The 12,867-nt window shown below is 46.3% G+C and overlaps 1 protein-coding gene across 1 annotated transcript in view; it reads left to right on the forward strand.

Annotated features, from left to right (window-relative positions):
• The first annotated feature begins 2,753 nt into the window (after nt 1-2,753).
• LOC135824649 (cadherin EGF LAG seven-pass G-type receptor 1-like) overlaps nt 2,754-12,867 on the forward strand; it is a 182,108-nt gene continuing 171,994 nt past the window's right edge. Inside the window, exons 1-3 of the mRNA XM_065337369.1 lie at nt 2,754-3,142; nt 6,605-6,772; nt 8,188-8,355. Coding sequence (XP_065193441.1) covers nt 2,788-3,142; nt 6,605-6,772; nt 8,188-8,355 — 691 coding nt within the window. The 5' untranslated portion in view covers nt 2,754-2,787. The remainder of the gene's footprint in view (nt 3,143-6,604; nt 6,773-8,187; nt 8,356-12,867) is intronic.

Here is a 12,867-nt window from a genome sequence, read left to right on the forward strand (position 1 = left end):
TCAGGAAGAGCGTCGGGCCGAGGATGCTGCCCTGCGGCACACCTGACTGGATGTCACGGGTAGTAGAGGCCTGGCCACCTACGACAACTTTGATCTTGCGGCTAGTGAGATAGCTCAGCAGCCAACAGAGCAGTGACCCTTTGACACCGTATTCCTCTGCCTTGTGAAGGATTCCTGGGTGTGAGACCTTGTCGAAGGCCCCAGCTTTGTCCACTGCAAGCACCTGGACAAGGCCTCCCTGGGCAGCTGTATGGTGCCACTCATGCTGGAGTGCGATCAGAAGATCTGACGTGCCAAGCCCGGCGCGGAAGCCAAATTGCCGCGACGACAGGATAGAATTCTTCTCCAGGACGTTGGACAGACCACGGTTGATTATCGACTCCATGCATTTGGACATGACAGACAACAGGGAAAGTGGTCGGTAATTCTTGGGATTGGATTTTGACCCTTTTTGTGAACCGGCACAACATTTGAAAGTTTCCAGGTTTCAGGTTGATAGCCATTGCGGAAGCACAGGGCAAATAGCCGGGAAAGTGGGACAGCCAATGGTTCGGCGCAGATCTTCAGGACCCTGGCAGGTATTGAGTCAGGTTCAGTGGCCTTGCTGGGGTTGAGAGCAAGCAGGGTACGGCGGACTGTGGCAGGGCGGAAGTGGATTGTAGTGAGCGAGTTCTGGGAGCGTGGGCGAACAGGGGGCATTGTGCAGGAGGTGTCAAAGTCATTCTCAAGGCTGCATTTATCAGCGAAGTACTGGCATATGAGTTCGGCTTTCTCGGTATTTATGGTGTGCTCATTGCCTTGGCTGTCGACGAGAACTGGGATAGAGCTGTCTCTACCGAGCCCTCCGGAGCGCTTGATCAGGCCGCACCACTCCTTATCCTGGAGGCTGCCTGTTGCAAGCTTCGCTCTGGTGCGCTGGAGATGTTCTTGCTTAGTGCTGGATAGTCGCTGCACAGAAGCCAAGCATGCCCGTCTATACTCTGCCTGAAGAACAGGATTGGTCGAGTGCTTGCGGAGTCGGCGCCATGCCTGACGTTTGGTGGTAACAGCAGCTGAGCATTCGGGAGTCCACCAGCTAGGGTCTCCTGGTCGCATCTTCAGGACTTTCGTTGGGATGAACCATCCCATGCCCTCAAAAATACGCCTAGTTTCATTACTGCAGTAGGAGTCAAGATCATCAGTGATCAGTTCGTTCCACGCGGTTGCTCGGAAGAAGGCTGTGAGCCGAGGCCAATCAGCACGTTGGTAACGCCAAACGGTCCGGGTGGCTCGCAGATCATGGGATGGAGTTAGCTGGAAGTCGGTCGTGATTACTGCGTGGTCTGATCGACCAAGGGGTGGGTACATGGTGGTTTTAACCGCACCGGGGACATCCGACATGACTAAGTCAAGGGTATTCCCGCCTCGAGTGGGATCTGACACATGCTGCTCAAGTTTGTGGATGTAGCACAGGTCTTCGGCGGCTTCTCCGGCTGCTGTTGTGCGGCTGCTGCCAAGCCATTCATGGTTGTGGACATTAAAATTGCCTGCCACGACAATGTGGGAGCAGGACTGGCGGGCAATGTAAACATCAGATTCGAGCTGTGTGAACATAGTCGTATCATGGTCAGGGCAGGTTCCAGGCTGGTAAGCTGCACATACTGCCATTCGTGTTCCTGTGTGGGTGGTGATGCTGACCCATAGGACCTCCTGGCCCGCAGTGTTTATATTTTAGTTCTTTATAGGGGATACCAATCTTCAGCCAGATGGATACACCTCCGCCCTGTGCCGTTCTGTCCCGACGTATAGGTGGGTAGTAACCTGGGATTGCTACCTCTGCTTGGGTGGCTTTCTCCGGGGAGAGCTTTGTCTCTGTGACGATGGCCATATCCACACCAACGTGCGTTAGCAAGCGTTGGAGTTCTCCAATTTTGTTGTAGACGCTAAAGGCGTTTGTCAGCAGCAGGCGTAGCGGTTTGGCACACATCCAATCCCCATTCATTTTTGCCAGCACCTTTTGAACCTTGACTTCGATGAGGACGAGTTTTGTCATCAGACAGATAAATTTGTATGTAACACGTGTACTTTACGTATGCAGGGCTGCAGGGGCTGCAGATTGCATGCTGCAGTCCCTTATGCCAAGTGTTGCATTTCACTTGCCACAACTGTAGTACATATTTTTGGCTTGCAGTTAAGTACAGTAGAGAGATCATAGAAACAGGGCAAGGAAGAAGAGCTAAAACAGCAGCGACGAATGCGTGACCCATACCCATAGAAAGACTGAAATGGGGAAAACGTTCAAGTGTGCTGAGTAGATTTAAGAAGCGTGAAATGTTGTGTGATAAAACGGACAACAAATGGGCATAACTTCAAGATGGTCGGGAGGCTGAAGTGTCTTCTTCTTCTCAGTAGCATTGCATTCTTGTCTCCGAGGAAACTGTACATTGTAGTTGTCTTTGCTTTTCTTTGTCCTATTTAGCTACCTGCATTCCAATGTCTACATCATATGCCCTCCTAGCGGACGATTCTCCACGTGATACACTAGTTCAAGAGTTTACGATGCCATCCAATATCGGAGGAGTCCTTACGCCTCCATTGGTGAATGATCCTCTGCCGGGCTTGTATGGAAGTTTGGATACTTCTTTTTTAGGATTCATCGGCGGAGTGCCACGACCCATCTTGAGAACAGACTTATCAAACGCAGCCAGAGATAGGCCTTTTGGCTATGTTTCAAGTTTAGAAGTGATGTTTTTGGGGATCAAGGGTAATTGCATAATTCACTTGGATCTTGTACGTCGCCAAGCACCAATGATTACTAGTGCAGTAGATTACAGTGGTCTACACACCATACCGCTCACCATAAACGTATCCGCACCCGCCACCGGACTCTCCTCGTATACAATCTGTGGCAGCAACAACATCAGAGTTGCGTCACATCTCCAACTGCTTGATCTATCCAATGGTACTGGAGTACAACTTGATATAGTTGGCAATCTATCACTGGTTGATGTTCTGCGTCCGGGTTATGATTCAGGTAACCTCACTATTGATTTGTGTCTGACGGACAATGGCTTCAACAAGACATCTATGTACAACAATTCACTGTACACATCGCTACATACGGCTTCCGCTCGGCATACTATCACTCTGCCGTTGTCGCAAGGTAGGATATGTGTATGTGTGTGTGTGTGTGTGTGTGTGTGTGTGTGTGTGTGTGTGTGTGTGTGTGTGTGTGTGTGTGTGTGTGTGTGTGTGTGTGTGTGTGTGTGTGTGTGTGTGTGATGCCAGCTAGCTCAGTTGGTGGGTAACTTATGCCAGATAGTGTTGGGTATGTTGCTAACGGACTCGGCTGCTTGAAGATGTATTGTTGTACCTACCACCTTTATTGGTTTCAGGGTTCATTATACTTTCTATTTGAAGTATACATACATGTTAACCATGGACTGCTTCTGCCTGGATTAACTCTTGTGTAATCAATGGTGCTAGTGAAGTTTATATCAAATCCACTCTGATTCAGCCACCCACACTAGTAGCAAGTATTACCTTCACTGGGGGCAGGGGTAACTGCAGTTGGATTCTCGGACGGATACCCTGATGCCGTCAATCCTTTTTCTGCACCTTGTCCTCACCCACTTACTGAGGTATGGTGAGCCCATAAGTGGGATCATTTCAAGCCCACCCTAGTTTGGGGATTTCAGGGGATGTCGGCCGTTGGGCGGTTCAATGGCCAATTGAGTCATCTTTCCAAGATTCCTTTTGAGTTTGTTTGTTTGAAGTTTTATTTTACATCGCGAACCGAACGGGCATTGATGCCCAATATCATGATGGCGATAGCATAAAAAGTGTGGCTCGATAAAGCTTCAGTTACAAAAATGAGAAAACAGTCAAAAGGAAGTATTTGTAATATCAAAAAGTATTCTTTCTAGACCAAAGAGTGGTATATTTGATAACATTTAATAACGATAGAATTTTTTTTTTTTTTTTTAATGATACTTCTCCAGACGTTTCGTTGTTCTGAACAACATCGTCAGTGGATAAAGAATTCTTTATCCACTGACGATGTTGTTCAGAACAACGAAACGTCTGGAGAAGTATCATTAAAAAAAAAAAAAAAATTCTATCGTTATTAAATGTTATCAAATATACCACTCTTTGGTCTAGAAAGAATACTTTTTGATATTACAATGAGAGTGAATAATCAACGGCTTGTCCACCAACTCTTTGAAGTATTTGTACCGGTAATTACAAGTCAAGTTCGAACGAAGTAACAATCAGGGAGAAATAGGAAGATGAGGACCTATGCCATAGGGAGGTGCTATTCGGCCATATTAACCGTAGAAAAACACTTTGAGCAATCTTTTAAACGGGGTTGGACGACGAGCGGACGTGAGTTCCTGTGGCAGGGTGTTCCAAAGCTTCACGGCGGAAACCAATGGTCGGCTGTCACCAGATGTTCGCCGAGTTAGCGGAACAACGTATTTGCAATTGCCATTGCCACGGGTGTTACTGGGAGGTTGGAGTGCTACTCTATCTTTCAAAAGAGGGCTGATGCTGCTGGTGTGGACACGGTGCATAAGGAAACGGAGTTTGCATTTGGCACGTTCAATTACAGGGGTCAGGGAAAGGCGAGTGTATATAGAAGTGGTACGGGACGGGAAGGGCAGATTGGCTACGCAGCGAACACATCGCCTGTCGAGGACAGTGAGCTGGTGCCGCTGCTGAGCCGTGAGGGCAGCGAAGAGCGCGTTTAATCCATAAAGCATGTCAGAAAGTATAAGGGCAGAATAGAAGAGGAGCGACTGGCGTTCAGATAGCGACGGGCGGATGGTTCTCAGGGTGGTTACCTTCTGGGAAGTTCAACGTACTATGCTGGAGACCTGCGCGTCCCACCGAAGACAGGAATCGATCGGTAGGCCCAGAAAGCGAGCAGTGGTGGTCTGGGTGAGAGGCGTCCCGTTGCAGTTAACGTTGAGTACCAGGGTACTACGGCGTGATGCCTCAATGGCTAAGACCTGCGTCTTGTCAGGGTTTAAAACCAGGCCTTTCCCGTGTAGGTAGTCAGCCAAGTTTGACACAGCAACTGATAAGACTTGATTTAGGGTTGCTACGGATCTGCTTGCGGTGTCGAGAAGGATGTCATCCGCAAACAGCTGGGAGTGTGCTGGGCTGGTGACGCTATGGACGTCCATGGTGTATAGTGAAAACAGCAAAGGACCCAGTACACTACCCTGAGGGACTCCACACTCGCATGCAGTTAGGCCCGAGCACTGCCCACTCGCCAGAACTACTCTCTCTCGACGGTCCGTGAAGTAGCTCGCAAACCAACGCAAAACAGTCGAAGATACACCCAAAGCAAACAAATCTTGGATCATGAGCTGGTGCCGTACTTTATCGAATGCCTTGCTGGTGTCCACTAGTACTGCGCCAGTATGTAGCTGATGGTCTGCTGACGACAGATAGCGGTCCATGGCCAAGGTCAAGGCATCTTCCGTGGAGTGTTGTGGCCGGTACGCAAACTGATTGGCGGGCAAAAGTGAATGGGTTTGTAAGAAGTCACACAGGCGTTTGTGGACTATCTTCTCCAAGATCTTCGATGCTACTGGCAGCAAAGATATGGGACGGTAATTGCGAGATGCGTTCTTGTCACCAGACTTAAATAGGGGTCGAACATTTGCAATCTTCAGGGAGACGGGCACAATGCCAGACGAAAGGGATGCATTAATTAATATGGATAGCGACGGGGCGAGGGCTGCTGCACAATGCTTCAGGATGAATGCCGGAATACTGTCGCTGCCCTCAGCTTTACGAGCATCGAGTCTCACGAGAAAGGTGAATACCTCCTCAACACTAGTGGCCTGGAATTCCCGCAAAGGTTCCCGTGGTGACGGACCACAAGGTAAGGATAGCTGCACAGGTCTACTTGGATCGGAGACTACTCCACTGAATTGCTCGCTGAGTGCTGCTATACTGACAGAGGGTGGAGTGGAAGTTTTGGTCCGGCCGCTGAGCTCGTTTATTGTCTTCCAAGTGAGGCGCGCATTTGCCTGACTCCGTGTGAGAAGATTCTTGTAATACTGGGCCCTGAGGCGTCGGGACATTCGCTTAGCCTCGGCTCGTGCTGATGTGAATACAGTTCGCAGATCCATGTCAGTCGGCGAGGCTCATGTCTTGAAGATTGTGGCAAAAATACATTTGAATTGCATCATTGTGCATTTTATTTCATGATTTTTAATCTTGGAAAAGGTGGCGAGGTGACAATAATTTAAGGATTGCAGTAAACAGAACCAGCTGAAGCGTCCTTTGAAGAATGTTTTATTGAGATGTCCCGGACAAATTCTAGAGAAAGTGGGAAAATATGTTAATAAAAAATGCATGAAACTAGCGAACTTCGTTAACCAGTACAACGATGCTTCCTGATGAGCGTTGTACGAAAGATAGTTTGATTCATTGTTATATTTTTATCGTTCCTATTATTGTTCTTCACATTACATTTCCATCATAGTTATTTCTTTGCCCAATACAAATTTCTCTAGAATTGATTCTAGACATCTCAGTAAAACCTTCGCGAAATGACACATCAGCTGGTTCTGTTTATTGCAATCCTTGCATTTTCAATCTTGTTCAGTCATTATCTGCAACGCCCCAGTGATTGGTAACGGAACACGAGACAAGGGGATTGTCAAATTTGGAGGTGCTGTTCAATATTCGTGTAATGCTGGCTTCCGTCTACAAGGTGATGGATCACCAAACTGTACAGCTGGTGGGAATCTGACATCAATGCCTACATGTTTTTGTAAGTATGTGCAAAAAAGCTTTGACAAACCTCACGTACTGTGTGCTTGTCAAAATTAATACTGCTGACATGAGCCCTTTCTCCTTCAACATCACAAATCGATATCTGGAGGACAGTGTTAGGTAGCTGGGAAGCTTATACCGCCCTGGGATGAATTTCTGTTGTCTGGGAAATGCCAGAAGCGAAGCACACATTTTAGAATTTACCGCAAGTTCTCAAACACCATGATAAATTGTCAGAAACCTTTCGGCTTTGGCAGGTTTAGGCGCTTTCCTGTGTGTTTGCCATATAAGGGTCAATGGACATATTCCTGTTTTCTGGATAGCTGCTATGAGTCAGCAGGGGACTGTGGGGTCAATAAATTTGGGCTGGAGTATTGACACATGTCATATCCTGAAGACTTTTACCACCAAAATGTTAAGTATTTAAACAATCGACGAGGAGACAATAGTCGTAAAATGGCAATAAATAAGATAAATTGTGCACTCATAACAACAGCAAAAATGAAGAAAGTCAAGTTCCATAACGTTTTCTTGTGACTGTCATCAGTGGAACGCCGTCACATAAAAATGTAATAACTAAAACACACACTTATATACATGTAGCTAATATGGTTTCAGGTAGAAATACAGCAGCTAACAAGTACAAAAAGCGAAGTTTGCACCTTTGCAATGTGTGAATATAGTGTATGTGAGAAAGGTAGTGGCAGATGAATGTGATACTGTGTGAATGAATGTAATGGTGCGTGTGTATTACTTGAAGAGTGTGAGTGATACAACGTTTTCTTTCTGTTTACATAGCACAGGGTCACGAGTACGAATATACACAGCTTCCAACACCTGCAATTGCTTGAAGAAACGTGCGCAACGGATAACACTAAACCAGGAATCGTCAAACACCTTACGACATTCTGGACTGGACACCAAATGCTTGTACACTGCAGACTTCCTCTTGTCAACATCAAACTCCTCCTCATCACTACTCTCATCCTCCACCTCCATTCCAATGCCGCCGTCCATCCCATCGCACTCGTATTCGTCGTCATCAGTCTCCATCTCCTCGCGACACCGCTTCCCTCTCCTTGATTCGTTCTGTGCCGTGCCTGTGCTTCCTCCTGCGTCTCCTTGCCTTGTGCTCTCCACTTGTCTCAGTCGTGCCTCTGCTAGTCTCTTGCTTCTCCTCGGTTCTGCTCTGTTTTCAAGTTTTTCCCTTCCGCTCTTACATGTATATAAGTGTGTGTTTTAGTTATTACATTTTTATGTGACGGCGTTCCACTGATGACAGTCACAAGAAAACGTTATGGAACTTGACTTTCTTCATTTTTGCTGTTGTTTTGAGTGCACAATTTATCTTATTTATTGCCAAAATGTTAAGTGTATTATTTTTCTGCCATTATATGACATGATCTTTTGCAGCTATTGCCTGCAATGCTACTATGATTGCTAACGGAACACGTGACAAAGGGATTGTCCAATTTGGAGGTGCTGTTAAATACTCATGTAATACTGGCTTTCGTTTACAAGGTGATGGATCACCAAACTGTACAGCTGACGGAAACCTGACATCACTACCTCGATGTATTCGTAAGTATGGGCAAAGAAGCTCTGCTAAACCTCACCACCAATTGAATGGCACTGAATGATCGGTGTATGCCTGAGTGGGAATCTTGCAAGACAAACCAGTCAAAGCATTGTGTTCCTCTGGTATCAATGTGTTGCGAGATCAAGTTAATTTACTAACAAGTATATATATATGTACAGGTCCTCCATCGTTAGTAGATAACCTCTGGGCCATAACAAAAGTTGTCTTGTAATGAGACTTATCTTGTGACAAGACTTTCAGCTAAAGGTGAAATAGATTCTAATTCTTACTGACCTTGGCTATCCTCGATACAACATAAATTGTCGACGCCTCAACTGGTTATAAATAAGATAATTGAAAAATCTCCAGCTTAGCTCTTCCCATATGTCACGTGATGGTCGCCTTGGAGTTTACCAATGACAGATCAAACAGCACGGGCTGGAAAGCGCGGTCTTGCCTGCTCAAAGGTGATGGAACTGGATCCACTGCCCGTCGTCAAGTGACGACGGGCAGGAACGGATTCCACTGCCCGTCGTCACTTGACGACGGGCAGGAACGCACTCCACTGCCCGTCGGGCAGAAGCCACTGGACTGACTCTCTACTTCAAGGTCTTTCACTGGAACTGGGAGAAAAGAAGCCCCTTCGTTGAACTATATTGGCGATGTGAATGAGCTCCTCCGAAAAGTTGAGGAAGAGACTGAAACTTTTATTGCGGAGTCGCTCACGAAGGAGATCTTGGACGAGCCGGACGAGCCTCAACCAAAGCGCGCAATGCTCAGCAACCTGCAGGATCCGCGCAATTTGCCGCGGATTCCGATCAAGACGTGGGAAAAATCGGTAGGAACAGAACAGTCAGAATGCCCGACGCCCAGTCGACAATGTCCATGGCACCGCGAGAAAAAAAGCAATATGGACTACTACAAAAAACTGTAGAATCCACCAGAAAACAATCACAAAACACAATGCAGGTCACTGGTGTGTCTGTCATGTATCTCTTTATCTGGCTTGGGTACACACGGGAAACACGTTCCAGTCACTCATACTCGGCCAGTACCGCTGTTCATCCAGCCCTTGCCGCTATCGTGGCGCGAGCTGGATTCCGCGGTACTGCCCTCGTACTCGTGCAGGAACCTGCACTTCCTTGGATGCAAACGATGATCCATATCTACGACAAAATAGATATAATAAGTTGTGTCTTTCTGTTTTCTGCTATGTGTTTTGGCCTTGGTCCTGAATGGGCAATATCATCTTATAGTGAGGGTTTGGCACTCCAGGGACCTGGGCAGGGGTCGTTATAACGAATTTTATGTACTAACGAATCATGTTATAACCGGACCTGTAAACAGTGGTACAGACTATGTTTCGCCAGGGGATTTCAGATTTCAATTTACTATCGGGGTTTGTGTACTAAGTTGACTCGTTATAATGACCGAGGACCTGCACGTGTATGCCTGAACAATTTACTTGGAGACAAGAATGCAAAGATACTGAGAAAAATGACACACTTCAGGCTCTTGAACATATTGAAATTTGTCACTAATATATTTCATTATGATCGCCAGCCTATCTTCAGGTGAAATACAGGCAAAATCAAATGAACATGGACAATGTAATAAATACAGCAGAGAGGTGATAGAAACAGCACAAATGCCAAAAATCAGGGTGACCTACCAAATACCTGTAAACTGCTGACAGTGTACAGGGTGACCAACCAAATACCTGTAAATTGCCGGCCGTTTACAGGTACAGTCGTCCCTCTCTAATCCGGCACTTTATAATCCAGCACCCTCGATAAACCAGCACAATTTTCAGTAGCCAAATGTCCTCTTCATGCACATTGCAGCAGTAAATCAGATTTGTTAATCCAGCACCCTCCCTAATCCAGCAGATTTTCGTGGCACAAATGGTGCCGGATTATAGAGGGACCACTGTATTTGGTAGGTCACCCTGATTGTTGTCATTCATACTCAGATTCTTCTTTCACTGTGTCATGTTGTGCTAGTCATACTCATATTATGCAGCTTAAAGTTTAGAGGCAATTTTAATTCACTTGGACAAGCCAGTGTTGTGTGTACAGAAGGAAAGTGATATCATCCTCAAACTGTATTTATAAAAGTAGTAGTTTAGTGCGAGTGTGGTGAGTGTGATTGCCCCCCCCCCCACCCCACCCCACCGTTCACACTTCCTTTCGTCTATTCAGGTTTGCTTTGGTTTGCTGATGCTGATGATGATTCACACCGGCATGTTGTTACCTGCTTAAATTCTCCCCCGCTAAATACATGTAGTACAATCACCTTTTGTTTCGCTCTTTTTCCCTTTCTTTCATTTTATTTGTCCAGATAAGATTAGTTTCAAGTACAAGTAATCCCCATTCCATTGTTATGTAGATTCACTGATGATTATAACAAGAAAACAGTTCTGACCTAATTCTCTCTTTCCCTTTCGTTGTGTGCCTTGCGATCATAGTATAACATTTTACACATACATTTTCGATATTATAGGAAATTCTGACAGTACACTTAGTCCTCTTTGTAGCTATGCTAAAACTGGTGTATCCGAAACGTTTGTTTATTTTAATCATGTTCAGCCATTACCTGCAAAGCCTCAATAATTGCTAACGGAACACGTGACAAGGGGATTGTCCAATTTGGAGATGCTGTTCAATACTCGTGTGATGCTGGCTTCCGTTTACAAGGTGATGGATCACCAAACTGTACAGCTTATGGGAACCTAACATCAATACCTGGATGTATTTGTCAGTACCAGTACTGAGGCAAAGAAGCTGTGACGCATCTCACCAATAATTGAATGGCAGGGAAATAATGGTGAAGAGAGCTATTTCTGCTTAAACATCAAAAAAGAAAAATGAGAGTACATTGTTAGGTACTTCAAGTAGGTGGGAAGTTGTACCGACCTGAGATTATTTGAAATTGTCTTGCAGACTTCGGAAGCGAAACACACCCTTCAATAAGTCTGACCAAAAACTCAAATTCAATGAAGAATTGTCCGAAACGTTTTGCATTTAGCAGGAGAGTGGTTTTTTCTTGTGGGTTTGCCTTGTGAAGCTTCATTGGACATGTGATGTCTGAGTTGCTGCCATGAGCTTGTTGGAGACTGTGGGGTCAATATGGATGATCGGGTATATCACGATATCTTGAAGTCTTTTATTTTTTATTTTTTTACTATTGACACAGCCCTACTGGAAAACAGGTGGAGAACAAAAAGAAACGAGGAAAAGGACAAAACATAGGGGATGTAGGGACGCCGTGCTGATGTGCTGGGAGCAACTCAACCGACCAGAGGTCTCGGCGTCAGCGTTGCAACTAGGCATCGAAAAATGTGTGTGTGTGTGGGGGGGGGGGTTGGGGTTGCACAAGAACAACTGCAAAACAAACAGAAGCTAGAGAATACCGCAAATAATAACTTGGTGCGAAATAATGAGAAGAAAATAATGACGCCCAAAAGCGCCAAATACGAAATTAAGAAAAAGGAAAATAATAAACCACATAGCGCTAAAGCTGCACCAAATAATAATTTAAAATATAACTAAACCGGGTGGGAAACCAAGAAATCATAACAAACAAAACAAACTAAATAAAAAATTAATAATAAAAGGTAAATGAAGCCCAATATCATCAGCAGAGCCGAACCAAGGAACATGACCCGTGCCACAGCCAGGAGTTCATCCGTAGAAGTCGGTAGCCATCAGCCAGTGTTGGTGCGTGAGGTACTTATGGACATCTTCTTTGAACGTGTGGAGCCGCTTCAAGCTGAGTACAATTTTGCTTGGCAAGCTGTTCCATACTGAGGCTACAGAAAACGGGAAGGAGCGAGAAGCATAGGCAGGTGCTCTCCTGTCCAGGACTTGCTGCAGCTACACATGGTGCTGCTGGCCAGGAGGGGGTTGACTCCGGGTGCGCCGAGCTTCTACATGGTTGGCTGGAGGTGGGATCATGGCGGTGAGCTGGGGTGGTCCTGGGATGCACTGGAGCTTGTACAGGTATACCAGCCCAGATACAATCCGGCGGTGGCACAGGCTTTGGAAAAGGGCAACAGGGCCAATAATGGCCATTGCACGTTTCTGTACACGGTCGAGTCGGGCGAGGTGGCTGGATGCAGCTCCCATCCACACAAGGGGAGCATACTCGAGGATGGGTCGCACAAATCCCTTGTACGCACAAAGCCGGCCATGGTAATCTAACACCCGGCAAGCCCGACGGAGAACACCCAGTCTCTGGCAGCCACTTGTCGCAATTGAGTGCAAGTGATCCCGGAATGACAGCTTGGCGTCAAATGTCACTCCAAGAAGCTTGATGGTGTTGGCTTCCGGAACAACGAAACCTCCAAACTTGATGTCAGGGACAGCAGGGTGTGTGGCTTTCGTAGTCATCAGCAGCTGTTGCGATTTAGAGGGCTCGAATCTGATGCGCCAGCGTTCTCCCCACTCTTCAAGACGCTTGAGGCTGGATTGCAAGGCGGCAGTCATGTCATGCATATTGTCCTGCGTGCGGAT

Source organism: Sycon ciliatum, chromosome 9 (genome assembly GCF_964019385.1).
Source record: "Sycon ciliatum chromosome 9, ocSycCili1.1, whole genome shotgun sequence".
Lineage (NCBI taxonomy): Eukaryota > Metazoa > Porifera > Calcarea > Leucosolenida > Sycettidae > Sycon > Sycon ciliatum.